A 24,997-nucleotide genomic window follows, 5' to 3' on the forward strand; every position below is an offset into this window, starting at 1 on the left:
CTCATCTGTCCTAAAAATGTCACTTTCTGTTTGATGAACAGTTTGATTAAGTTCGTACATCATATGATGTTTATTTAATAAGCGTCAGAGTCAAACGAAGAGCCACTTCAAAGAAAAGTGCACTAATGTTGGCTAATAGTAGCTAACAGAGGCTAACTGCAGCTAACAGTAGCAAAAATAGCCGCGCTTGTTGACAGAAACGTTCAGAATATGCAACATCTCACCTCAGTATCGCTGTCTTCAGACAGAAGTGATCTTCACACATGACTCAGCGACTCATATCGGCCTCCTTTAACAAAGTTTTCCAGCCTCCTTTTGAGTAAACAGACACGGACACAACCTCCACTCTCCGCAGATGAACGGTGGCCAGAATTGTTTGTCCATCAGCAGCCACGGTAGCTATTATTATGCTCTTCAATCTGGAAAACAGAAGTAAAAACAGAGTGACTGTAATCTGCAGTCTACTGACATCTAGTGGTGAGATTTTACACACTGTTTCTTTAAAAAAAAAAAGCCATTTAATATGTCAGAATTCTTTTTACAAGATCTACCAAAACCACAGACAATGACAAAGTCAATGCAACCTCTTTCAAGAAAACCTTAATTAAGAAAATGATGTATAGAAAGTGGAATGAATTTAGGAAGAAAAAGAAATCATTTTTGAAACTGGATTGCTTCTGTTTCTCCTGAAAATATGCTTATTGTAAAGTTGACGTATGATGTGCAAATTTTTCCGGCTGTACAGAAATAGCCATTGATTTGGACTTTTATCCAGGTGCTGACTACATGTAGGTTTTACTGAAAATAAGGCTAAATGTTTGACTATACTCAGTTGTGGACACAGACACCAGCTTACAACCGAATTAGCTTAAGACCAAGTTTAAGCCCTGTTGGTGCAAACAAACCTGGTTGTAAAAATACATTCTTATGTTTGTTTTAATTTAAATTAAAAGTCATCTAAACACTGGCGGGGTTTTTGTGAATGCCACGCCAGCACATACTGCACAACCACCTCTGTCAACTGACACAAACACCACTGGAGTGCGTGGGATTCAAGCAGCTCAAACTTAAACCAATTAAACCCAGTCGACACAAACGCTAATCAAGGCAAAACACAATACCCGGACTCGAGAAGAGTTGCTTTAAAAATAAATAATTCAAGTGATCAGTGGATATTTTCCATCATCTATTTTTCATTTGGGTCAGCAAATGACATTTACAACAGTGCTTTGTCTTTCTGTTGGCGTGTTTGCACTTGTGAATAAATGCTGGTGTTTGCATGTGGGCAAGATTCAAGAGACTCTTCATTCTCGTCAGCTAGTGAGTGCGACTGAGCTCTGAGGGGTTATGAGAGAAAATAAGTTGAAAACAGGACAGAATCAATACCGTTTATCCAATAGCATCGTAGCGTGTGTGTGTGTGTGTGTGTGTGTGCACTGTGCATTTGCGAGCTTGAAAATGTGTGTGTTTACCTGAAGTGTGACTGCATTTAACGTGTCAAATTGAGGAAAAACAACCAATTGCCTCTTAGCACACATTTTATTGACCAGTGGAGCACACACACATTTACACACACACACACACTGCAGGCATATCGACTGGTTGAAGGGAGAAACGGGTTTAAGGCAATTAGAGTAGTGTACTTTCCACCAGAAACCCACTATGATCTTTTCCACTGCAGTTAGCCAAATACTCCTTAAGTGTGACTAATATTACAGCAGTGGAAGAAAGTAAAAGAAGACACTTTACTGAACCCAGATGCTGTAACCTCATTATTAAGGCTACTCTGCAACACACAGAGAATGTAACAGCTACAACTTTTTTCTATCATATCATGTCTAGTGTAAAGCACTTTTTTGCATTGGTATATGTGTGCAGTATGTGTCACGCTGGTTGTACCACTTCAGACAGTTGCTTGGCAGTTGTGAAGGACCAGTGTGAAAACTTTGCATCACACTACTTTCCGTCTTTCTTTTTTTTTACATGATGAAAATCTAAGCTACGTCAGCAACCTCTCGCTCCCAAGCACTGTATTCAAGACTGACTGGGAACAGAGATCAATACATCTGACTTGAAACCAATAACTAATAACTGAAGACCAGCAAGACCCAATACCAGTGTATTACAACTGTATTTAAATGTTTCCTTTGTCGAATAATAGAGTTATAGCTCCATGCTGTATTATGGAAATACAAAAAACTGATCATTGAATGTGTTCAAAGCTCCGTTTGTGCTTTTTGCTGACAACTGAATCTGGAGGTCATTCAGGAGGGGCTAACAATAGATCCAATTCTCCACTATATCAAAAGGACTCAGCTAAGGTGGTTCAGACATCTGACAAGGATGCCTCCGGGACGCTTCCTTGGAAGGCTGTTTTAGAAATGTCGTGCCAGGAGGAGCCAGACCCAGGACCTGCTGGATAGATTACATCCATCCGTCCATCCATCCTGCTCTGGAAAAACAGGATGGATGGACGGACGGATGGACGGATGGCTGGATGGATAGATGGATGGACGTGGAAACACTACTGTAGATTTAACTCAGCGTAACGACAATTTAAAGGAGCATTGCACCCCTTTCTGTTTTAAAACACCTGATTGAATTAAGTTAACAAGAAGGCAGATTTAGTTCTTGCTAATCTAGTGGAAAATATTTCAACTAAGTGTCATTTTTGAACCCTTTAAAGTCCCAGAGGTCTCACAATTGAGTGACATTGCCTGTCTAATAAGCCACTTTTAACTCTTGGTTTCCGGTGTTACTCGTAATGTTCCAAGCATCCACAATTCAACTACTTGGGGAAAGCCATCGAGCACTGCGGAGGGAAACACTATCCTCTTCCTATTTGAGTTTCAAGGCCAAATCTATATTTTCATAGAGATCACGTACCAGTCACAGGTCACAGGTTGAAAGCTTATAGAAGGCCAGTCTCATCACCGATGGTGCTAATATTACATAACCAATACCCTGAGCAATAAAAATCAGCATAAAGATCTGTCTTGTTGCCTGTTTAAGGGGCTGTTTTTGAAATGCAGCTTTTGATTTCAAGACTTTGTGCGATTCAGCTGATATTAAGTCTGATGTGCCTTCAAAGAGGAGAACGAGTATGAGTAAGTATTAAACAATGTTCTGCTGAGAACAGGAGTTTTAGCACAAAGCAAAGATGCATCCAAGTTATGTGATCGAGGAAAAAGGACTGTGGTGGCATTTTTCATTACATGGCTACTGAGGCCTGCAGTACTTGACCTTCACTCCCTTAGAAAGTCCTCCTAAGACCCGAACTCTTCCATGGCATGCGTTTTTAATTTCTCTTTGATATTTGGGCATATTGGGACCTCATAAATGTAAAAACAAAGAATTGCCAGATTTTTTTTTTTTTTACCTGATTTTTGTTTCTGACAAAAATAAGATCCACATATGAGGACATTCGTTTTAAATTTTGATAGAACAGTGACAGTAAAATGTCCTTGTAAGTAGATATCAGGCCCTTGTAGAGAAAAAATTAGTGTTTTTAGGTCTAGACAACTCCAAATGTGATGTCCATATATGTGGACGCCAGGTCCTAGGAGTTTAATCTACTTCTTAATACTTAATCTGTAGCATAAATACACCAAATACTTATCTGATTTGGTTCCTGACCACATGTTAATGCTGCAAATATCAGCGCCAACAAGTCACTACAAGTCCATTAATTTCCAGTTGAGCTGAGCGACTGAAGCGTGCAAGGTCAGGAGGTTAACAAGCTTGTCAACAGAGAAAAGTTTTGTAGTCTCTGGGCCTCAGCCAGCCAGATTTCCACGCTCTGTTGTTTCTGTCACTTGATTTTAGAAATAATAGTTCTGCCTGTCTGGGTTATACAGTTAATGTTCCCCATTGTGCGTATCCACACAACATTATGACACTTAGTCTTTTACAGCTTGCTCATGAAAAGCACTGAAAAAACCCACTGAACTGTACTAGCCCATCAGAGCCTCTCATACCAGCTCCATCTGGTCAGAAAAGAGTAGCCCATCAATCAGGTTGCTGACATTATGGACGTGAGGTAAGGACACAAACTTATCAAAGAGGGGTCCGTGATCAAATACAGAACTATTTGGGGCGCTCGACGTAAAGTGGTCTGGGAGCTCTTCACCTGGAGAGCAGCAAGTGGTACACAATCATTCTCTTCCTCTTTCATTTTCATCTCTCCATCTGTCAGCATGTTCAAGTAGATTTCTATTACTCAACAATGGTCGCTGCTCAGTTAGAAACACTCTGCGAGGAAGGGAGGGAGAGAAGGACACGGAGGCAGTCATAGACAGCAACAAATACAAGTGCTTGCTGCTGTAATCCTATCAGGCAGGGCATGTTGGCTTTATGCAGCGTTTGAGAGGTCAACATGAACTGCATGGACATGATGGAGAGAGGGGGGAATGCTTAGAGGAGCTCCTCAGATTCAAATGGTCAACAACAAGTACACTCACTGAGCATCACACATCCATGGACATTGTTTGCTGTGCTAGATGTGGTCGTCCCGTCACGGTTAGCCTTTAAAAAGGAACCCTTCTATGTCTAAATGTGGACATTGTGCAGTCTTTAACTGCTTTTTGGCCTTTTGCAAATACCTGAACATTGTAACCTTTTTAACAGTGTGTTCAGAATATATATGTGAAGGTTCTCAGTCATCCAGGTCATTTTAGTCTAAGGACCTTGGGAAAAAAAGCATCCAGAAGCTTTTCTTTACAAGCTCCTTAGACTGAGCTCAGAATACTTTAATACATAAGGAAACTATGTGTGCTACAGTCGCTCCAATGAGGATGCTAACGCTGTGAACAGGATTTGAACCTGCGTGGGGAAACCCCATTGGATTTCAAGTCCAACGCCTTAACCTCTCGGCCATCACAGCTGGGTGTCCGACCAGCACGTTCCTGTTGATTAGAGGTAAAAATGTTAGTGCTGATTAACGTGATCCAAGAGAGAACATTTAGCAGAGATCTAGCTCACAACTAGCCACTATTTTAACTTTACTGACATTAAGCACTGCTCAAACAATTAAAGGAACACTTTGAAAACATGCAAGATCTTAATAACAAATAAAAACATCTATGTGTACTCATATAGTGTCCCCAGTGTGTTAGTGACAAAAGGATACCACATTGTCAGATGGAAATGAATGAGGGCTGAATTCACTGTGGAAAATAATCCTAATCATGCTGCAGGTTATTTTTTTTGGACAAAAGTCACGTCACAAAGTCTGTTTGTGATTGTTTGGCCAGTTAAATTCACACCAGTGTCCTGCTGAAGGTCATTTTATAGTTCTGGCAGTGCTCATTCACCCATCACCCTGCTTGCACAAAGAAGCAGATGCTATTCTGGCTGATGGGTTGAGGACCTTCTACAGCCCTGTCCAGCTCTCCTACAGTAACTCCCTGTGTTTTGGAATCTCCTCCATCCTCTCAAGACAGAAAGCCTTCTAGTAACGACATATATTGATGTGTCATCCTGGAGGAGTTGGAGTACTGTGCAACCTCTGTAGGGTCCAGATATGGACTCATGCTACCAGTAGTCACACTGACCCTCGCAGATGCAAAACTAGTGAAAGAACTGATAGAGAAGATGAGGAGGGAAACATATCAGTGTCCTCCACCTGTGAAACCATTCCTGTTTTGGTGCTTGTCCCATTGTTGCCCCTCTAGTGCACCTGTTGTTAATTTCATTAACACCAAAGCAGCTGGAACTAATTAACATCCCCCTCGACTACTTAACTGAGCAGATCAATATCCCTACTTGGCTGCGTACTCCAAGTACAGAGACAAGTATTACTGAATTAACAATATATATATATATATATATATATATATACATATATATATATATATATATATATATATATGGGAGTAGCACAGTGATATTAATACCTCCAGGGCTGGGTCCACATCTGCTTGCTGTCTGAAGAGTTTCCAGGTGTATCGAGGACAAAGTGATATAACTCTTTTCAAACATATTTGGACATAAAGGATGTCCTTTCACCAAATGAAATGGACTGCTTTTTAGATACAGCTTTTCTAGTCTTTCTAACCACTCTAAGCACTTAACACTACAAACCACATTCATACACCAGTTTATTTTATGCACTTAAGCCTAAAGCCAATTGAGAAATGCCAATTAATCTAACATGCATATGTTTAGACTGTGGGAGGAAACCCTCTCAGTCACTAACCTGAACGATCTAACACAGAACTGCTGTATGTCCAAATCTTATGTTGTTTAATCTTCTCATCCCCGCTGATGTCATCAGTGCAGGACTTGTGGGCGTGCCCTCAAATAGCAGTCTGTACCACCGCAGTGACATTAGCGTCTAATGGTGTAACTACATGTGGTAGTTTGTGTTGCTGTATTGTTGAACTCCTGCGGTGAATGCTCACGCATTTGTCACATCTGATAGAAGCACTGCAGGTTCAAATCCCACGTGGTGATGTAAAGCTTCCTTCTTGGCTAATGTTAACAGCTGTAGCAACATCAATATAAGCAAGAAAAAACAAAACAGCTCAGAAACCAGCAATAAGCCGACTGCAAAGTGTCACATCACCTTTTTCTTTTCTGTGTCTGAAAAGCTTTTCTCCAAACTGACAGAAACCGTAGAGGTTACAATTTTATTATTAATCCTTTATTTATCCAGGTAAAAGTCTTATTTCCAAGAGAACCTGGCACCAACAATGCAGTTAATGAGTATGTCAATATTATACTGTATTATTAAGTTGCATTAAAGATACTGGATGGTGGCATTAACAAACAGACAGAAGGAGGAGCTAGGGCGGCAGAGGTGAATATGTGAAGGTTTTTATTGGGAGTGACCAGAATGGACAAGATTAGAAATGACTAGATTGGAGGGACAGCTCAGGATGAGTGATCTGGAGATAAAGTTTGAGAGGCAAGGCTGAGATGGTTTCTGGGGGTGGCTGTGGCCCAGAAGGTAGAGCAGGTCATCTACTAATCGGAAAATTGGTGATCCCCTGGCCGCTGCAGTCTGTGTGCCGAAGTATTCTTGGGCAAGAACCCTGAAGGACTCTTAAAGCGTTCATGGGAGTACAAATATGTGTGAATGGTAGATAGAAAGCATTTGGAAGTCTAAAAATGTGCTTGAATAAAAGTGTGTAAATGAATGAATGAGACATGTTGCATAAAGTGTTTTTAGTACTCAAGTAGAGTAGGAAAGCACTATATATGCACCACCCCATTTACCATGATGTGGACATGTGCTGAAGCGGGATAGTGGATATATGAGGCAAAGTATGCTGAAGATGGAAGTGCCCAGGGAGGAGGAAAAGAGGAAAACCACAGTGAAGGAGGACATTCACAGAGTCGGAGTGACAAAGGAGGATGCTGGGGATGAGATGGAGGCAGATGATCCAATGTGGCGACCCCTCAAGGGAGATGGAAAAAAAAGGATGGTCTGTAATCATTTGCACATTAAACATAATGCTGGAAATGTGTTGAACATCTCAGGGGCGTAATTTCCAGGGGGTTTTAGGGGGGTTATGACCCAACCAATAATCCAATAATCAGACCCAGCCAATATAAACCCCCGAATAAAATTATGAATTATCTTGCATGAATAGGCTGCTGATTTTCTTTACTCGTTTCAGGTATTCCCAGCAAAATAGTTGCATGTTTAATCATCTGGGAATTTAATCAGATTTATTTAGACAGAGATCAGAATGCACTTGTGCTTCTTTACGCTGAGAGAAAGGGGAAAGCTTGCAGGTGTTTTGTATTATCATGCAGTGGTTTTATTGGCGTGCTTACGATCACACCGATGCGGTCCAAGAACTAAAACGAGTTTGACACCCCTGATTTTGCAACTTGTGTTTTTAGAAAAAAAGGGAGGAAAAAGGAAATGGCGTCTCTCAGAATGTCAGTTCTCCTATTTCTTCTGTCTTTTCTCGTCTCTTTGCGTGTCTCCTCCTTTTCTGTGTAGTTTAACGTGTGTTCCAGTGGGAGTACTCGGTTCAGTTTGTGTTTTATAAACAGTCGAGAACGCCCACAGCTCCCATGTGTAGGTGGATCCCTGTGCCCTCACTGTGACTCTGTAGACATCTCTATATCAACACAGTGCAAACAACTCGAGAACACGCACACGCAGACACACACCAGGATGCACGGCTGTCAGCCCCGTTGGAAACTGCGCGTGCACGCTGGCGTACACACGTTATTGCAACGTACTCGCGCGCGCACTAACCTGTCAGTCGTCAGGAGGAAAGAACAGTCAGCTGAGACATGCAAGTGTAGGAAAACATTTCATCCTTATTACCCTGTTATTCTCGCTCACGCACACACACGCTCGCTCTGTATTTCTGTATTTAGGCATTATCATTCTCACCTTTTCTCATATTTCTTTCTCACGAGGGGCCTCCTCCCCCCCTCCCTCACTCCCTCCTCAACTTAATCTCTCTCTCGGTCTCTCTCCCTTTTCTCTTCCTCAGTCTTTTCCCCCCCTCAAGGTGTCTAAGCTGTGAGACATTTAATCGCCGCGGTAACGGTTTCATATCTGGAACAGAAATCAAATAATGCCAGATGATTTACTCCCCCTAGCAACCAGGGAGCACAGCCCTAGCAACCGACCCAGCCAGCAGGCCAGACCTAATCAGGTTGAAAATATTTCAATTATTGTGTTGATTCTTGGAGGTGTGTGTGTATGTGTGTGTGTGCGTGTGTGTGTAAAGGTGGGTCTGCTGTATTTTAATGATGTCATCTGCTGCTGGCCTGAATATGTGAATGTGGAAGGAAAGGCAACTGCGTCGTGTCACAGAAGTGATCGAGTGCTATTAGAAGTGCTGCTGTTATGATGGAGACATTAGAAGGATACAACAACACATGGTCATTCTGGCTTGGATAGTGTAACAGTTGGCATGCTCTGTGTGTGTGTGTGTGTGTGTGTGCGTGTGTGTGTGTGTGCATAAGAAAGAGAACACCAGGGTTGGCGAGGCGGAAATGACAGAGGATAGCCAAAGAGTGGGGACAGGATCCAAACTCCAGGGTGCCAAAGGACCAAATCAAGCTTTTTACTCCACCGCTCTATCAGACTCAGTTGCACAACATTCATTTTGTCACGGACCCAGTTCCAGGGATTCGGGGTCCGTGAGCAGTGTGGACTACTATTGTAGTTATTATTATTATTATTATTATTATTATTATATTATCATTATTGTGGTTATTGTTATTATGGTTGTGTCTGCTGTCCTGTTCCGTGTTGGTGTACTGTCAGGTGTTTAGGGGTGTGTGCTTGTGTATGTGAGGGTGCGGTCGTGGCAGGCACTTTTAGGCCTGGTGGGTGTGGCCCTGCCAGCTGACCGGTCCCACCCAGGAATCCACACACACCTGGCGCCGATCAAGCCTCGTCAGAGGAGCTTCAAAACAGTGTGGCTGAGAGCTCCTCGACGCTGGATCGTTGAGTGACTTCCCATCAGTCGCAGTTATTGTGCAAGGTTAGTGCAAGTCTGCCGTTAGGTTTTGTACTCACGGCTGCCTTTTGTATGCGTGTTTCCTCAGGAGGAATTGTGGCGACCACGAGGCAGTACACGGACAGTACACAGGGAACGGAGACAGAGCATGGGATAAGGGAGAAGACACGGAACGGGAGTCGGGATCGCACGGGGCATTTATTGTTGTTTGGATTTTCACCCCTGTAAATAAACGCACTGCCTTTAGCGTCAAGTCCTGCATTTGGGGTCCTCATTTCTCACATCCCCACGGTCTGCCAGCCAGACCGTGACACATTTGTGTTGTAGCTTTGGAAAAAAAGTGGAATTGTGTGTGTGTGTGTGTGTGTGGAGCAGCTGTTTATGCAGTTTGTGTGTCTGTGTGTTTGTTGAAAGTGTGGAAGCACCTGCACGCAGTGGTGTGGGTGTGTGTGTGTGGGGGGGGGGGCTTTATTGAAGGCTCGCCCAGTCAATCGATAAGTTTGTGTGTGAGTGTGTCTGAGCTACACCAAGACCACATAAAGCCCGGTTTGCACCACATCTCACTTTAATTCAAGCTAATTCAAGTCGGTTGAAAGAAGCTTGATTGTCACAAAAATTTGCCAAATGATTAAATGCTTTGAGTTCTGAATCCAGATGTTTAGGTGCCAAACATTCACAAATCTTTGTCTCTGCTGATTTTCCCATTGTAGCCAGGATCTGTAAGTATTTGGATAATGACACATTTTGTGTAGTTTTGGTTCTCCATGCCACCACAGTGGATTTTAAATCAAGAAAACAAGAGCAGACTTTCAGCTTTAATTTAAGAGTTTTAAGAAAAGTACTCCGTCAGCTGTTTAGTACCCTTAAAGCTTTTGATGCTTCTCTCATAGGTTTAATATGTTTTGCAGCCTAACGACAGCCTCCCTCTTTTGTATCAACATCTCTCTGGAGCTCACACAGAAAGTGAACAGCTGCCAAATGCAAGCTCAACACTTTGAATCGTCAGATCATTTCAATGTTTAATTTGTCTCAGCATAACCAGGGAAACCCGTCTCACCTGTCGTTTGTCACTCACTTGCCAGATTCCTTTTAACCATCTCACAAAAATGCTAATTCAACACTTTTGTTAAACCCCTCGAATTAAAGCTGAGCTCTGCACTTCGATCAAATCTTGTTTGTATGATTTAAAATCCACTCTTGTTGGTACCCACGCAAAATTATAAAAGTGTCACCTGATCCTGAGTTTTAAGTTTATGGACAAATATTCTCCATTTTGGCTTTTAGGTTCTTTATTGTTTAAATGATCATCTTTTTGTATTTTCTTAGTATTCTGAGCCTTTAATTCATTATCTCAGTTAGGGCTTGTATTTGAATTTACTGGTTCCTAAGTGTTTCCCTCTGTGTTCTGTCTTCTCCTTGTATTAAGTTTACTTTTGTGTCTGAGTTTCTTGGTTACGATATTCTTTCCTACTTCCTGGTTTACTTTGCTAGTTACTTATCTTCTGTCTCTTGTACTCAGTTTTACTTCCTGCCCTGTGACTGTGATGATTGTGGGCACCTCTGTCTCATTTCCTTAAATAGCCCTTAGTGTATCAGTATAAATAGAGCTGTCACCCCTCAGTATGGTGGCCCTAAGAGGAGAAATGCACTGCAACATAAAGTAATAACCAATAGAAATATTTTACAAAAACACAAGTATTTTTGCGGAGACAATAACAGGACAGAACAGCTGCTGAAGTGACCAAAACCTAAACACGGGAAAGAGTCCACTGAGGAAAAGATTCAGATAATATGTGCTATAATCTCACAACTCTGTAGACACATGTTAGCTATTAGCCGTTTACTGCAACACGCCACTGTATCTGTATCCCTGTTATGCCGCCTGTTCACCCTAGTTATTTGTCCTTGTGTCACAACTACTGCTGGATTTATGTTATTTTATTTACTTAATTACTGGAAGTAAAAACCTTATTCCAAACTCATCACGTACGGACACCTACAAACAAAATAAACAAACAAAATTTAATCATATTTAAAAAAAAACAAAAAACAAAAACAAGCCAAGTAGTTCTTGGAGCCTAAACTTAAGGCCAATCGGCAACAAAGGCACTGCCTACAGCTACAACATGTCAGTGTGGGTTCTCTGTGGATCACTAATGGAGTACCAATACAGTACAATGCTTGGATCTGGAACTGTGTGCAGTCCTCCAAAAGGCCATCAGCATGTGGCCAAACAGCAACGACACAATGCACAGACCGGTTGCTGATGGGGTGAAAAGTTTTCCTGAACAGGAAAGTGAACCTCAAAAGACAAATTTAACAAGAGGAGAAATAAACCCACACAACAGTTCTACTACCATACAAAGAAGTTCTTTATAAATTATGACTTCTGTATAAATGAACAAGAGTAGCCTACATATTCCACATATTTTTGTAGCAACAACAAGTAGACACGGGACTACAAAACTCTTCATAGCATTAATATACAACCACGGAGGGACATTTACATCAACACCACCTGTCCAACCTGCTTTTTTAAAGGAAGACTCTTATTGGCCGTCATTCAATAGTGCTACAGCAGTAGCAACACCAGCAGTATCTGACAGTATGGCAAAATTTAACATCTTTCAATGAGGATGTGCTGAATGCAGTAGCAGCAGAGGACGCCTTCAGATCATCTTGTGCTGTATCTTTTTCTGTATTGATTTATCAAATTGTTTTCTATTTAATTCCTGTCTGATACTGTGATAATGCCACAAATAAAGAGGGTGAAGCACAGAGCAGAGAAGGTTAAAAAACCTGCTTTAATCTAATCTGCTCTTTCAATCCCTTTTATTCTCTTATTGTAATTATGTGTGACAATTGGGCTTTAGGGACGAGACAAGTCTCCTTTAGTGACATTTGCTGTTTGGAAGGTGGCAGGGGAGGGTGACAGAGCAGAAAGACAGACATACAAACCACTGGGAAATCTCGGCAGGGAGAGAGAAAACGAGTGTTTGAATGACGCGCAGAAATGGATGTAAAAATGGGCTTCTGAGAGATTATGAATTTACATATCTTAATAGAGAAATGCATGGTGTGGCTTCTCACCCCCAAAAAGGGAAGAAGCTGAAAAGCTCATCTTTGTCGAATGTGTTTCACCCGTGTGTATTTGTGACAAATTTAGGGTGGTGCAACGTGGACCCATGACGCTTCTGTGTTTTAATGATCACTCTACTCTTCAGTTGTTATCCGTGTTCAGAACTGTTTGGATGATTTCGCACTAAATGTCATTTTTCTTTCTAGCCTTTCTGAAGAGCTTTTCACTCAGAATTTGCAGCGGCTCACGGTGGAGGTGGGAGGGGAGGTTGCAGTTCAGCTCCGACCCAGCTTGTTTTTGCCCAAACTGAAGAGTTTTGTTCTGAAATATTCACAATTAATATTTAAAAGGTGACACACATTGTGGATTTCGAAAATATCACAATGCTTTTAGAGAGACCCGTGAGCACCTGGTTCCAGACCTCTCAACTGCCGCCTCCGCGTTTCAAATTTTGGAAGTGATTCAGAAAAGTTTGCCTTTGCTCCAGGCTGCGTCCCAGATTAGAGAAAGAATGAGCAGAACTTTAGCTTACAACTTTTTGGTAATATTACCGTGCTGTCACAAAGTCACCGAAGTTTAGATTAATTTTGTTCCAGATTTCTAGTTTGCACGTCAATGAGTCACGTTACCATGGTTACACAAAAAACAGGGGTTAAAAAAAGGAGTGAAGGAATGTTAACTTCAAAAGAATGTCTGTTAAGAAGTCTAGTCAATGATGACGTTTTACTGTACAATCTAGGTAAAATGTCCCAAAACACTGGGAGTGTGTGTTGCTTTCAAACCAGTATATACCTTCAGTATTGATGGTGCCTTTTGAGATGTGGAAGCCGACAATTCCAGTGGCACTAATGCAACCCTGTACCATCAGAGACATGCAGGCTTTTGAACTGAGTCCTGATGACGTCTCCTTTCTCTTTATTTCAGAGAACAAAACATCCATTATCATTAAAAAATAATAATAATTCATTTGTCTGATCAGAGAAGAGTTTTCCTTCTCCTGGATCATCTTTATATATTTCTTATTTCCACAATAGTGCTTTAACCTGCATTTGTGGATGGCACACTGAACTGTTCAGTTTCTGGAAGTGTTCCTGAGTGGATTCCATGATCCGTGTTCCATCATAGCTGGTTTTAATGCAATGCCCCCAAAGGACCCGAGAATCACAGACATACAGTACTGATTTTCAGCTGATGAACATTATTCTGAAATTGTACCACAGTTTGCAGATTTATAGCTTCTGAGAAACTTTCTCTGTGATAGACATTTTCTTTTATACCCAGTCATGTAAATGACCTGTTGCCAATTAACCAAATTAGTTATAAACTGTTCCTCCAGCTGTTTCTTTCAAGTATCACTTACTTTTCCAGCCTTTTGTTACCCTCATCCCAGCTTTTTAAGATGCGTTGCTGCCATCAAACTCAAAAGGATCGAATTTCTTTCATGAAACAGTAAAATGCGTCAGTTTAAATGTTTTCTGCATTTATAAAGGAATAGATCTTTAAATCTTGTATGTAAAATATTACCACATTCTAGCAGTTCATTGTATTATTTATAGAAATTTGACAGTCATGTGACGGCCTTGACTAGGTGTTTTTTGTTTTCTTTGGAGGTGGTACTGTAGCTCAGCCTCTCTCCTGACATTTATGGTTTTGCCAGTTTTGTCTTGGTCTTTAAAATCTACTGAATCCCACTGTCACATCACGTGAGCACGAAAGAAATGTCAGGTCTGGAAATCCAAACGCTCAAAACGTCTTTTCTCTTGTATATCTCACAGTTTTTATTTACAATTCCAAATCAAAAAATTCCCTCGCAAAATGATTTTGGCTCCTGTCTCTGCGGTTCGAAACAAATAAAACACAGAAAGTCAAACGTTTAATCCTATTCCTATTTTATTCTTCTTAAACTCATAATTCACTCTGAAAATAACTGCAGAACATCTAAAGATCGCATTTTTGTATCATCCAAAGCGACTGCTACGAGGTAATTTGACATCAGAGTGACCAACCTGAATTCTTTTTACCTGAAACATTAGCATGGATAAGATCAGTGCACTTTTAACAACTTCATAAAATTCATTTTATTCTTCCACTCCTCTTTACTCTATTAATTTGGAAAATACCACAATGAGGAGAGAAAATGTGGCACCAAGAGCTGCAGGAAAAAGGGAAAAAAAGCGATAAAGGGCCGTGAAGAGCCAGAGTTGAATGTCAGGAGGTTTTGGATGGATAATGGAGAAGTCAAAAGGAGAATAAAGTGTTGATGAGAAGAACAGAAAAAGACAGAGGAAAGACTCTTCTGCCAATCAGTACTATAATCACACTTTTCCAATTTCCTCTTTATGTTACAAAGACTACCACCCAGCTATAGGTAAGACTGCCTCAGTATTTAAGTGTGTGTGTATGAGACAGAGAGTGAGAGTGTGTGTCAGTGTGAAGGGCAGCTAGGCGTAAAATTGAGTCCAGATTCATTAGGTTCTGTGAGCTGAGCTGCAGTTGGTTTAAGTGATACATTTCCTCTGGAAGTGGAGGTGTGGAGGTGTGTGGGTGGACGGGTGTGCGGTGGTGGGGTCAGTTATACGTCATGGGTCTCTCTCTCTCTCTTTCTGTCTCACACCTGTGCACAGACAAACAGACCTGCATATCCGCACACAGACAGTTTAGAGGCCTTTATTCTATTTTCTCCCTCCTCTGTCTCAGCGGTGAGTGACACTGTAAATCTGAGCCAATTTCCTCCTCTAATCATCATTAAAAAGCGCAAATTACTCCACTCTCCATTAAACACTCCCACATGCCTGCTGCTATTACGAGCGGTGCAGCCTTTTCCATACGTGCCAGACTGAGGCCAGCCTTCTGCGTAGCTTTGTTCTAACCTCGCTTTATTCATGAGATAAGCACACCAGCATATGTCAAACAGAAAACATGCTGTACTGTGTTTTACCAAAACAGCAGGACTGAACATTTCAATCTCCCATCCATGCAAGCAAAATAATTTTGGAATAAAGATTGTTGTGCTTCTTCTAATGCAAAATAGTCCCTTGGGGCAGATGCAAAATGGGTACAATATTATAGAAAAAGATGAGAAAAGTTGTTCTAACAACTAGAGGCACATTCGTCTGAGGTGATGCTGTGGAGAAGCTAATCTCAAGACCTAACGTGCCACACAATAGACCCTGATTCATCACAGGGCAAAATTTAAAGCAACTTGGAGCTTTGCAGTTCACGAGTGAGTCTTCTGAGTCGTATGCACACTCAAAGCTGAAAACAAACAACAAACAAAACTTTGACTTCACGAATAGTTGCATGTACAAGCTGTTAAACTGTGATATAAACAACTCTTAATTTAACTTGCACTTACTGACCATTTCATTAGGTACACATATTCAACGGTTTGTGAATGCACATAGTCTCAAACAATGTCAGTCTGCTGAAATTCAAATTGAGCATCTGAATGGCTGCTTAGATCATCTGAGCATTTCTATATATATTCTAACTATTTCTAAGATATAATGTAGTGGCATGTTGTCAGGCATGCAAGGAGTGCTTGTTTAGTAAAATCTAAAAATAGACATCAGTAGTTTCATTCTACATGTACAATGACAATAAAGCACTATTCTATTCAATAAAAATGCACCGATCTCTTTCGCTTTAATCTCAGATAGCCTTCTATCATAAAGCATATTACCTGCTTGCATTCATTAAATAAATTATTGCCATCTTGTGGACATAGTTGGCAACTGTCTCTGGAAGCAGGATTAACTCTGCTTGACTCAACTCTCATTGGAAATCCTAGTAGATCTCAATTTCATGGACAGGTGTTTGTCTGCCTTGAGCTTGTAAATCTGAGAGGTCAGGAGCCTCTTTCTAGTTGTTTGTGCACATTCTCTTTGGCAGGAAATTGATGGGAGACTAGCATGCTAGAAGAGCTGCAGCTGGCTCAGGTTTGAAAACTCTGAGCTCAGGAAACAGAGTTATTTTGCTCTAACGTGTTGTGTACATTAGTCAGAGTATAGTGTCAAAGTTTTTACTCCTTTAACACATTAATGAGGAGAGAAAGAAAGCCTTGATAATGGTGAGGGGAGATCGTCGCTTACAATGTGTGGATTAATAAAACATGCAAGTTGAACTCATACAGGCTGCACTGGCACTTTTAGATTAGTATCTCTGAGAAATCACTTGGTTGAATGAACATACAAAGATCAACCAGTTGTTTTGCTAATGCACTGCTTTCACTTTGTTTTAATATACTTTTTTTTAAATCAAGGTTTAGGCCTGTTTTTATGAGAACATTAAATGCTGTTTATTCAGAGCTCTGTGGTCCTTACTGAACAGCCACACTACAAACACGATACGATGCATGGCTGTAGTATAACAGTTACACTGGTTAAAAATTAAACATCAACTGCAAATACTCCTGCAGCAGCCAGAAATTTGGTGAGAACAGACAACTGTTGGTGTGATTATTCAGAAGTAGAAGAAATATAAAATGACCATCAAGTCCCCTCAGTCTGAGCGCCATGCAAGAGCTTGCCTGAGAAAGGTGGTGATCTTTGTACAGTCCCCAAGAACAACATTGTAACATACTGCGCCTTAATGGAGTGAATGGACTAAAATCTTACAGCACCTGCAAAATCCCCCTGCTCAAGAACACACATGTAGGCCTGTCTTAAGTTTGCCAGTGAACATCTAAACAATTCAGAGAAGGCTTGGGACAAAGAGCTGTGGCCAGATTAAACCAAATTTGAAACCTTTGGTATCCACTGAGTCTGCAGTGTTTTGAAGAAGAAAAATGGGACAATGGATGCGCCCATGTACCATGAAATCTTGGACAAGAACCTTCCATTGTCATGTCTTCCAGCATGACAATGACCCAAAACATCCCACCAAGGCAACAAAGGGGTGGCTAGAGATTAAACACATTAAGGTCATGGAGTGGCGTAGTTAGCCTCCAGACCTCAATCCTAAAGAAAATCTGTGGGAAAAGCTGAAGTTTCCTGAAATTGACAGGATTTAGGCAGTTTACATAAAGAGTGGGCCAAAATCCCTCCTGAAATGCGAGCTACAGGACACATCTTCCTGCTGTGCTTGCCAAAAAGTGCTTCTCCATTAGGTACCAAGTCATGTTTTACTTGAGGATCAAATACTTACATTCTAATATATATACTAATACCTTCACTCAATGACACACAAATTAATTCATTAACTGTTTTCTTGAAATTCTTTGTCCAATTAAAATTAATGTACTGTAGAAATTGGAGACTGTTCATTTCTTTGTTAGTGAGCAAACAAATTCAGCAGGGAATAAAATAATAAATTTATTCAGCTTTTCTGTGATGGAAATTTGTAAAGAAGAACAAAAGCAAACAAAAAAAAAATCTATATGAATGGGCAAGGTGTTTCGGTTCTTGGAAATGAGCAGTTGTACCTTGGCTTTGTCAAGGTAAACTTTCATACAACCATATGTACGAGTGTAACCTCCAAAGACATGTCAGCAAGAAAGAATCACTGCTGCTGCTAACAGCCAAATTCAGGAAATTAACCTGATGCTTCTGTACAAAACAAAAAATATTTCACACTTTGTTTTTTGAGTGTATATTTGGCCCTGTAATTATCATTTGTGTTTCCAAAAGCTTGTTTTCACTTGACGTGTCAAAAGGTCAAGGAGGAATTTAACAAGCAAGCCCTCACATGCTCTGAGTAGCAGTCACAACAAGATTATTGAAGTTTAGCTTAAAACTTCTAACATTTAACAGACCATGCAATCTAATTTGCCCCAGTGGTATATCAGACTGATCTTCCAGTGGTTGACTGGCAATGCGTTACCTGCAGGGATCACATGGCAAAGTGTGCAAATTTTTCCCTTAATGAGAAAAATGTGTTGCATGTGGAGAAGAAATTTGCACTGTTTTAGATCACTTTTTCTTTTAGAAGATAAATACATGTTTTTTGTGCTATCTTGCAAATATGAAAACACGCTGAAAATAACTTGGATAATATTTGATCCCAAGCAGAGCACTACTGAGACTTCACTTCTGCAAATAATTTCTTCAACTCCAGGAAGTGCCGGTATCTCACTGGCATAGTTTTAGGGATAGCCTGCAGTTGAGGATGATGGGATTTCGTTATTGAATATTGTATGTATGACAGTCTCATTTCTTGCCTGTGGCCTGAGTACAGCGCTTGCAATATTCTCGCCCACAAAATTCATTTTAGTCTGACGTTTTAGGCCTAAATATAGCTTCTGTATTTTATTGGTGATCCTAGACTGAAATATTAACGTGCTAAAGGGTGTGCTGTTTTTGGACCATTAATAGAGGAAAAGGCGGCCCAGTGCAGGCGGTCTCTGTTTATATAAACCACAAGTGTGTTATAATCAACTCCTCTCTCCTGATTCTGAACTGTGGGCTGTGGGCTCACTGTGCCACGGCCAAATGGCTTCTTTGGTCATGCTCTTCTGCTACAGGGGGGATTCAGTTCTGAGTTAGCCGGTAGCTGCAGACCTGTGCAGGATAACTTGCATATCGTTCTCTAAATGATTCAGTGTTTATTAAAAGCAGCAGGGAAAAGGAATCAAAATAACAGACTTCATTTTTTGCAAGTGCATACTGGTTAACAACTGTGCACTCTGTGTGCTTTTCCTTCTTTATGTGCAGGGCTAAATGAGTGAATCTATGGCCCTCTTGAAAACAGATGACTCTGACATGTGCCATATTGAAGACTGAGGTGTTAAAGACACACCTCCACTCACCCCCTGACACATTAACTCCTCTCGGAGAGCCATAAAGGAGCATTTAACCCTTAATGGAGAGAACCCTGGTGAGCAGAGTCCAGCTGTCCCGTCATTAGCCCGTGTTTGTTTTCACAGTTTGTTTGTTTGTTTATTGGCGTGTTTTTGCACCTGCAGCACAGCCGTGCAGGGTCGTGAGAAAGGCTCACGGTGTCAGGAGAGTACACGGTCACGATGATGTGAAACAGGAGACTTTAGAGTCACCACTGACTAGATAACCTAGCATTTCAATCAGCGTCTTCTTGATTTTGCAATCTATGATGTGGAAAGGCCGCCACAGATCTCCATATATTGGTATCTGCGTTGTTGTGTTATAAAAAAAAATGAAATAAAACATATTAAATCAACACAATATCATGGGAAAAACATGGCTCGGAAATGTGAAACAATAGACTAAAGAATGAATTTAGTTAAATAGAAAAAAGAAGCACAAAAAAGTCAAGAGCTCAGTAATATGAATGAGGTTAAATGCAATGAATCGAATGCACGCATTGTGGCGTGAGGGTCCAATTGTTTTTGTTGTCGCTTCTTGAGGCAGCGGATGTTCAACAGATGTTAGATGTTAGTACGCCGGGTGGTCAGGATCTATTAATTATCCACTGAACACAGTCACAGTCATTCTGAGGACCTCTGCACCAGCTGATGGAGGGATCCAAATGGTGCATTGAGTCAAACTGGTTTCAAACAGCCACAGCAACAAATCCCCTCAGTAAGTAATACTCAGGCAAAAGAAATCTTCCTTCCCAGTACCAAGTTTAAGATTACACCACTTCACAACTAGTGAAATCCTGTTGTGTTTTCTCATATTGGTTGGATTAAAGTCTCTGTTTGCCTAACCCACGTGATCTGGGAACTGAGTATGTTCACGTCTCACGACAACGCCGCATCGCTTCATGAAGTCTGTCAAATTGTACTCGCTGTGTTCTCTCATGTCTTCATCAGATCCACACTCGTCCATATTATTGTCCAAACACATCACATGCCCGATGGTGAAAAGTGTGAGAGAAGAGCTACACAGCAACTTCAACTTTATGTCAAAAAAAAGGAAAAAACAAGATGGACGACATAGTGACCGCTCTACATGAATTAGGGGAGATTATACATTTGAGTGTAGTTATTTTACAAGCAGTGTTACTGTATGTGCTTTAATTATTCCCGTTCTCTGAGTTAAACAACCTCACAAGAGACAGAGAGGTCTGTCTTTTGAGACTTACAAAACAAACTTGATGCTTTAGTCAGTATGACCCCGGATCAGTGTCAGATTCCTGTAGACTCTGTAGGAGGAGTTGACCCCTGCTGGCCATTTCAAACAATGCAAAGTTTAAGGCACTTCTGCACTGGTTTCACTTTTCAGACCTGGAAACTATGGTTATCTAAGATTCTCTCTCATCTCTCCATTGGGCATGATGCCTGTTCGGGCGTAATCCTGGCCATAGCTAACAGTGACCTAAGTTATGAATAAAACTGTAGAAGAGCTTTATAAAGTCCATAACCTACTGCGAAGCTGTACTTATATTAACAATATTGCACAGCCACTAACATCAACATGCAAACTTCTCATTAGCACACGTATGCTGTGTGTGTGGATTTAATACTTTACATGCGTTCTAAGACTGTTAAATTGATAACATTTGATGGTTAATACAATACAGGACACAGCTGAGACTGACAGTGAAGGTACGTGGTCAGAAACCCAAATACCTAATGTAATGTTAAAGGATCCCACTATCCCGAGGGAAACATGAATCTACAAACTTCATAGTAACCCATCCAATGATTACTAGTTAGATATTTAGCCTTCAGACAAAAATCAGAGGAAATCACAAGTCCTGTTATATATTATGTTAGTCCTTCCTGAAGCGATTAAGATGTTTCTAAGACTTAAGGATGTCTACAGGGTATCCACACTGCTCGCCTATCGTTTTTGTGTTGACAGTATGATTATTAGCTCATTTTTACCGCCCCGGTTTGCACTCGCTCACTTCAAAACTGAGAAAATCTTAATTTGAGATCGTCCCACGTTGCGTTGCTTGTTGTTATCGCACCCGTCATCACTTGAAGCTTCTGAGATTCACTGACTTTCAGTGGTCTCATAAATCACCTCTACTGTGGATGTCCCTTTAAGGCATTGATCACCATTAGATTGCTGTTGACCAGTTTGTTAGCATGTGTAATACTAACCGTGTGGTGGCTTGCCTGCATTTAGGTTTTCTTGCAGTCAAGTAAGAAGCGCTTAACTTTGTCAAATCCAAGAGGCAAAAGAACAAATAAACACTGCAGTGTGTAACCCTCCAGGTTGCAGGTCACGATGGTGCTTTGAGGGTCTCCCATTAAGAAACAGTACGTTCAGTGTGTGTGTGTTTGTGCAACACAGGGAGGTTAGGTTAGAGAGAAGATTAAGAAGTTCTAATCTCTTCTAGGTTGGTGGCAAGGCACAGTGTGTGTGTGTGTGTGTGTGTGTGTGTGTGTGTGTGTGTGTGTGTGTGCATTGATAACAGCTACTACTGGATAAGGAGAAGCTCGTCCCTCTGGTATGTCTTGATGGGCTACGTGCATGTGTGAGTACTCTAGCTAGCATCTGAAGCGCAGAACCGCAGGCTGACACCGTGACAGAGAAGCAACATGACACGACAATAACGCGACGGGCAAAGGATGACTTGTTTCTCCCCTCTCCTCCCCAGCTCGCTCCCTGTCCTTACTCCTTACTCCCCTCCTCCCCCTGTAATCACTCCCCTCTGTATCCTCCGTATATAATTTAGTAGCAATTCTGCTCTTCTATTCCCTCTGTCGCCCCTCCTCATGGAGAGACACAATGAGATATGACATTTCATTTGAGTTTCCCACCCGCCCGGCACCCTCGCTCCAAGAAATAAATAAATATTTCATTAGCAGCCTGAGCGAGAGAAGAAATAAAGATGCGCATGCACGTGCGCAACGCGGGACAACACAAACACGCGGGCGGACAAAAAAAAACGGGGAAGGGAGAAAAAGCAATATAAACGCATTTGCACATTCATGCTCACATACAGGCCTCGGTCATTACACAAGCGGCACCTCAACACCCCACTTGCACACACGTACGCACAAGCACATGGCGTTTGGTTCGTGGAGGACCATTGCAAACATGCTTTATGTGGACTGCGATAATGCAATCTCTGGCTTGAAATAGACAAGATAGATAAGTAATGAAGATAATGTATCTCCCTCTGTACCTCCTATCATCCCGCCTCTCTCGTTAGACTTCTTTATCATCTCCCTCCCTCGCCCGCGTTCTCTCTCAATCTCTCTCAGGTCTTACCTAGAGACTCTTGGCTTTATTGTCTTAATTAAAACAGAGCCTGTTTAATTATTTTAATCCACACTACTGCACAACAGGGACTCCTGAGGAGAGGGAGTGCTGCAGAGAAGAAGGAGGTGGTGGAAAAAAAGGAGGGGAGGGGGTAGCCCTGACATTTCAAATTAAGCTCTTCAAGTTCAAAAGCAAGAGTTCTTATCGCTTTTCCTCTCATTCATTTTCCCATTTCTGCCCTCCTCTCCCTCCATCTCTCCACGAGTCTGGCCTGTTCTTACTGATCTCCTTGTCCACCGCCACCGCTCTCCATCCTCCTCCTCTTTCCCTCTCTCTCTCCGTTGCCTTCCTTGTTCCTTTCGTCGTCCTCCTCCTCTTCACTACCTTTGAGAGATTAGCAGTTTGAAGAACAGCCTTGTTGAGAACCGTTTTCAAGTCCAGGACTTCAAACGAATCTGTGATTATTACAATACTGCGTGGAGTCACGTGTGCATCTTAAAAAAAAAACGCTTTTCTTATCTTAATACACACCCACATGCATGCAGATACCCTCACATACCAAAACCATAATTCACACTCGAGGGTGCAATCACACCGAGTGTGTTTTAAGTGGTTTATTTGAGCTCTCGAAGGTTTATGTGCCTACTTTGGTTTGCTTGGGTAAGTGAGAACAATACTGCGTGAGACCTGGGTCAAAACATGACAGCACTGTGGTCACAGTCATGTAAGCACATTTAAAGGGACACTTCACCTCAGAGTGAAATCTGTTTTTTCTGGCCAGTAAAACTGTTTAGGTGTGACTCGGCCAGTTTGCCGTTATAAGTAGATGTCGACCTTCCAAACCCAGTCACGGCATGGCTGCCTCTCCCTGAGCTCGGCTCTGCTGGAGGAGGGAGTTTTTCCTTCCCACTGTCACCAAGAGCTTGCTCATGTGAGGGGTCGCTTGGTTGTTGGTGTTTCTTTGTAGTATTGTAGAGCATTATGGAATTTATGGAATAAAAGGAACTTAAGAAATAATTCGATTCATGTGAAAAACCAAATGAACTTCAAGTATCACATTTGATTTGCTGTGTAAGTAATGAAGTCGCTAACCTCATTCTGAACAACACCTCATGATACCTCATCTGCAGCTACAACACGCTCTTCATTTTCTTATTTACATGTTTTATCGGCTGTTTGCTTTGTATGGACAGCAAAGGAAGACTTTACCTGGCTTCCTCTTTTTGCCGTCCCAATCAGAAGCCTTTCTTGAGGCTGAAGATTTTGATGTTCAACTGATCAATATCCACACAACAGTTTTCTTGTCAAGTGGAAAAGATGTTTCACTGATTTCTGGAGAGTGGAATCATTGGTCACCTGATTCATTTCATTATTAGAGTTATGTCATTATGATTGAAGGACACTGATTGGCTAAATTTAGTTGCACCTCAACATTGGCTACAATTTTGTACTGAATTGTTATGTATGCTGGATATTTAAGATAAATATAAATAAGTAGCCATTACCTAGTTATTAGACAACTTATAGCTAACAACTTGCAATTAGCTATATAATAAATTAGCTAATAGCCTCAGAGTAAAGCGTTGCATTATTATTAATCTCTGAATCTCCTCCACAGCCTGTCTCCCTCCCCTCACCCATAAGGCTGCCCCTGCCTGAGCCTGGTTCTGCCAGAGGTTTCTTCCTGTTAAAAAGGAGTTTTCTTTCCCACTTTTGCCAAGCTGTCACCTGATTCTTGGGGTTTTCTCTCCATTGTTGTAGGACCTTTACCTTGCAACAATATGTTTCTTAAGGAAATTGTTGTTGTGATTTGTTGATATATAAAAAAGACTGAAAAACTCAACTAAATTACATGCAAAGTCCGCGGCCACGTAGATCTTTTAAATACAGTCTATGGTTTCACTGAGGCTTGGTTAGATTTATGTTAACAATCTCTCTTTGCTAGTAATTACAGGGGAATGCATTGGAACATTTCATCCTTATTTCAGGAAAGTAGTTTCTGGCAGGGAACTAGCTGCTTCATTCATGCTTCACCCTCACTATTCATCAGCTGTCTGCCTACCAGCTGGCTGGTCGTACAGCGGGGATTTTACTGTATAAGCATTAACTGTTATGACACAGTCATGCCAACTCCATTTGCTGCCACAGCTCAAAGCTGCTGCTCTCGCTGATTTCTAGTAATGTTCCCGTGTGTGTTTATACAAGACTGAATGTCTTCTGCCATTTACCATAATTCTGTGATGTAACAATCTGTCTCAGACTGAACTGTGGCTGTTATTCTGGGAATTTCCAATCAATTCGATAACTCAAATGTCAGTTAGACGACGTCCCAGGCAGTATGGTGAGCACATACTTTTTTCCTTTTGGCTCTGCCCCAATAAAGAGGTTTTTTTTCACAGTATTACCTA

At 41.3% G+C, this 24,997-nt stretch overlaps 1 protein-coding gene, 1 long non-coding RNA gene and 1 other non-coding gene across 4 annotated transcripts in view; all 3 read right to left on the minus strand.

Annotated features, from left to right (window-relative positions):
• Positions 1-416, minus strand: part of LOC146707374 (ubinuclein-1-like) — a 52,488-nt gene extending 52,072 nt beyond the window's left edge. For both annotated transcript variants that reach the window (XM_085458694.1, XM_085458695.1), the window contains exon 1: positions 225-416. In XM_085458694.1, coding sequence (XP_085314820.1) covers positions 225-265 — 41 coding nt within the window. In that variant the 5' untranslated portion in view covers positions 266-416. The remainder of the gene's footprint in view (positions 1-224) is intronic.
• A 4,384-nt stretch (positions 417-4,800) lies between these two features.
• trnas-uga (transfer RNA serine (anticodon UGA)) lies at positions 4,801-4,882 on the minus strand. Its single transcript has one exon. It is a non-coding gene; the product is annotated as a tRNA-Ser (tRNA).
• On the minus strand, positions 4,828-8,468 carry LOC146707377 (uncharacterized). Its single transcript, XR_014921065.1, has 3 exons — positions 8,357-8,468; positions 6,197-6,484; positions 4,828-4,904 (listed from the first exon to the last, which is right to left on the minus strand). It is a non-coding gene; the product is annotated as an uncharacterized LOC146707377 (long non-coding RNA).
• Positions 8,469-24,997: the final 16,529 nt, after the last annotated feature.

This window comes from Copadichromis virginalis, linkage group LG6 (assembly GCF_057382275.1).
Source record: "Copadichromis virginalis isolate Kocher_CV1m ecotype Utaka linkage group LG6, C_Virginalis_male_GT1.1, whole genome shotgun sequence".
Taxonomy (NCBI): Eukaryota; Metazoa; Chordata; class Actinopteri; order Cichliformes; family Cichlidae; genus Copadichromis; species Copadichromis virginalis.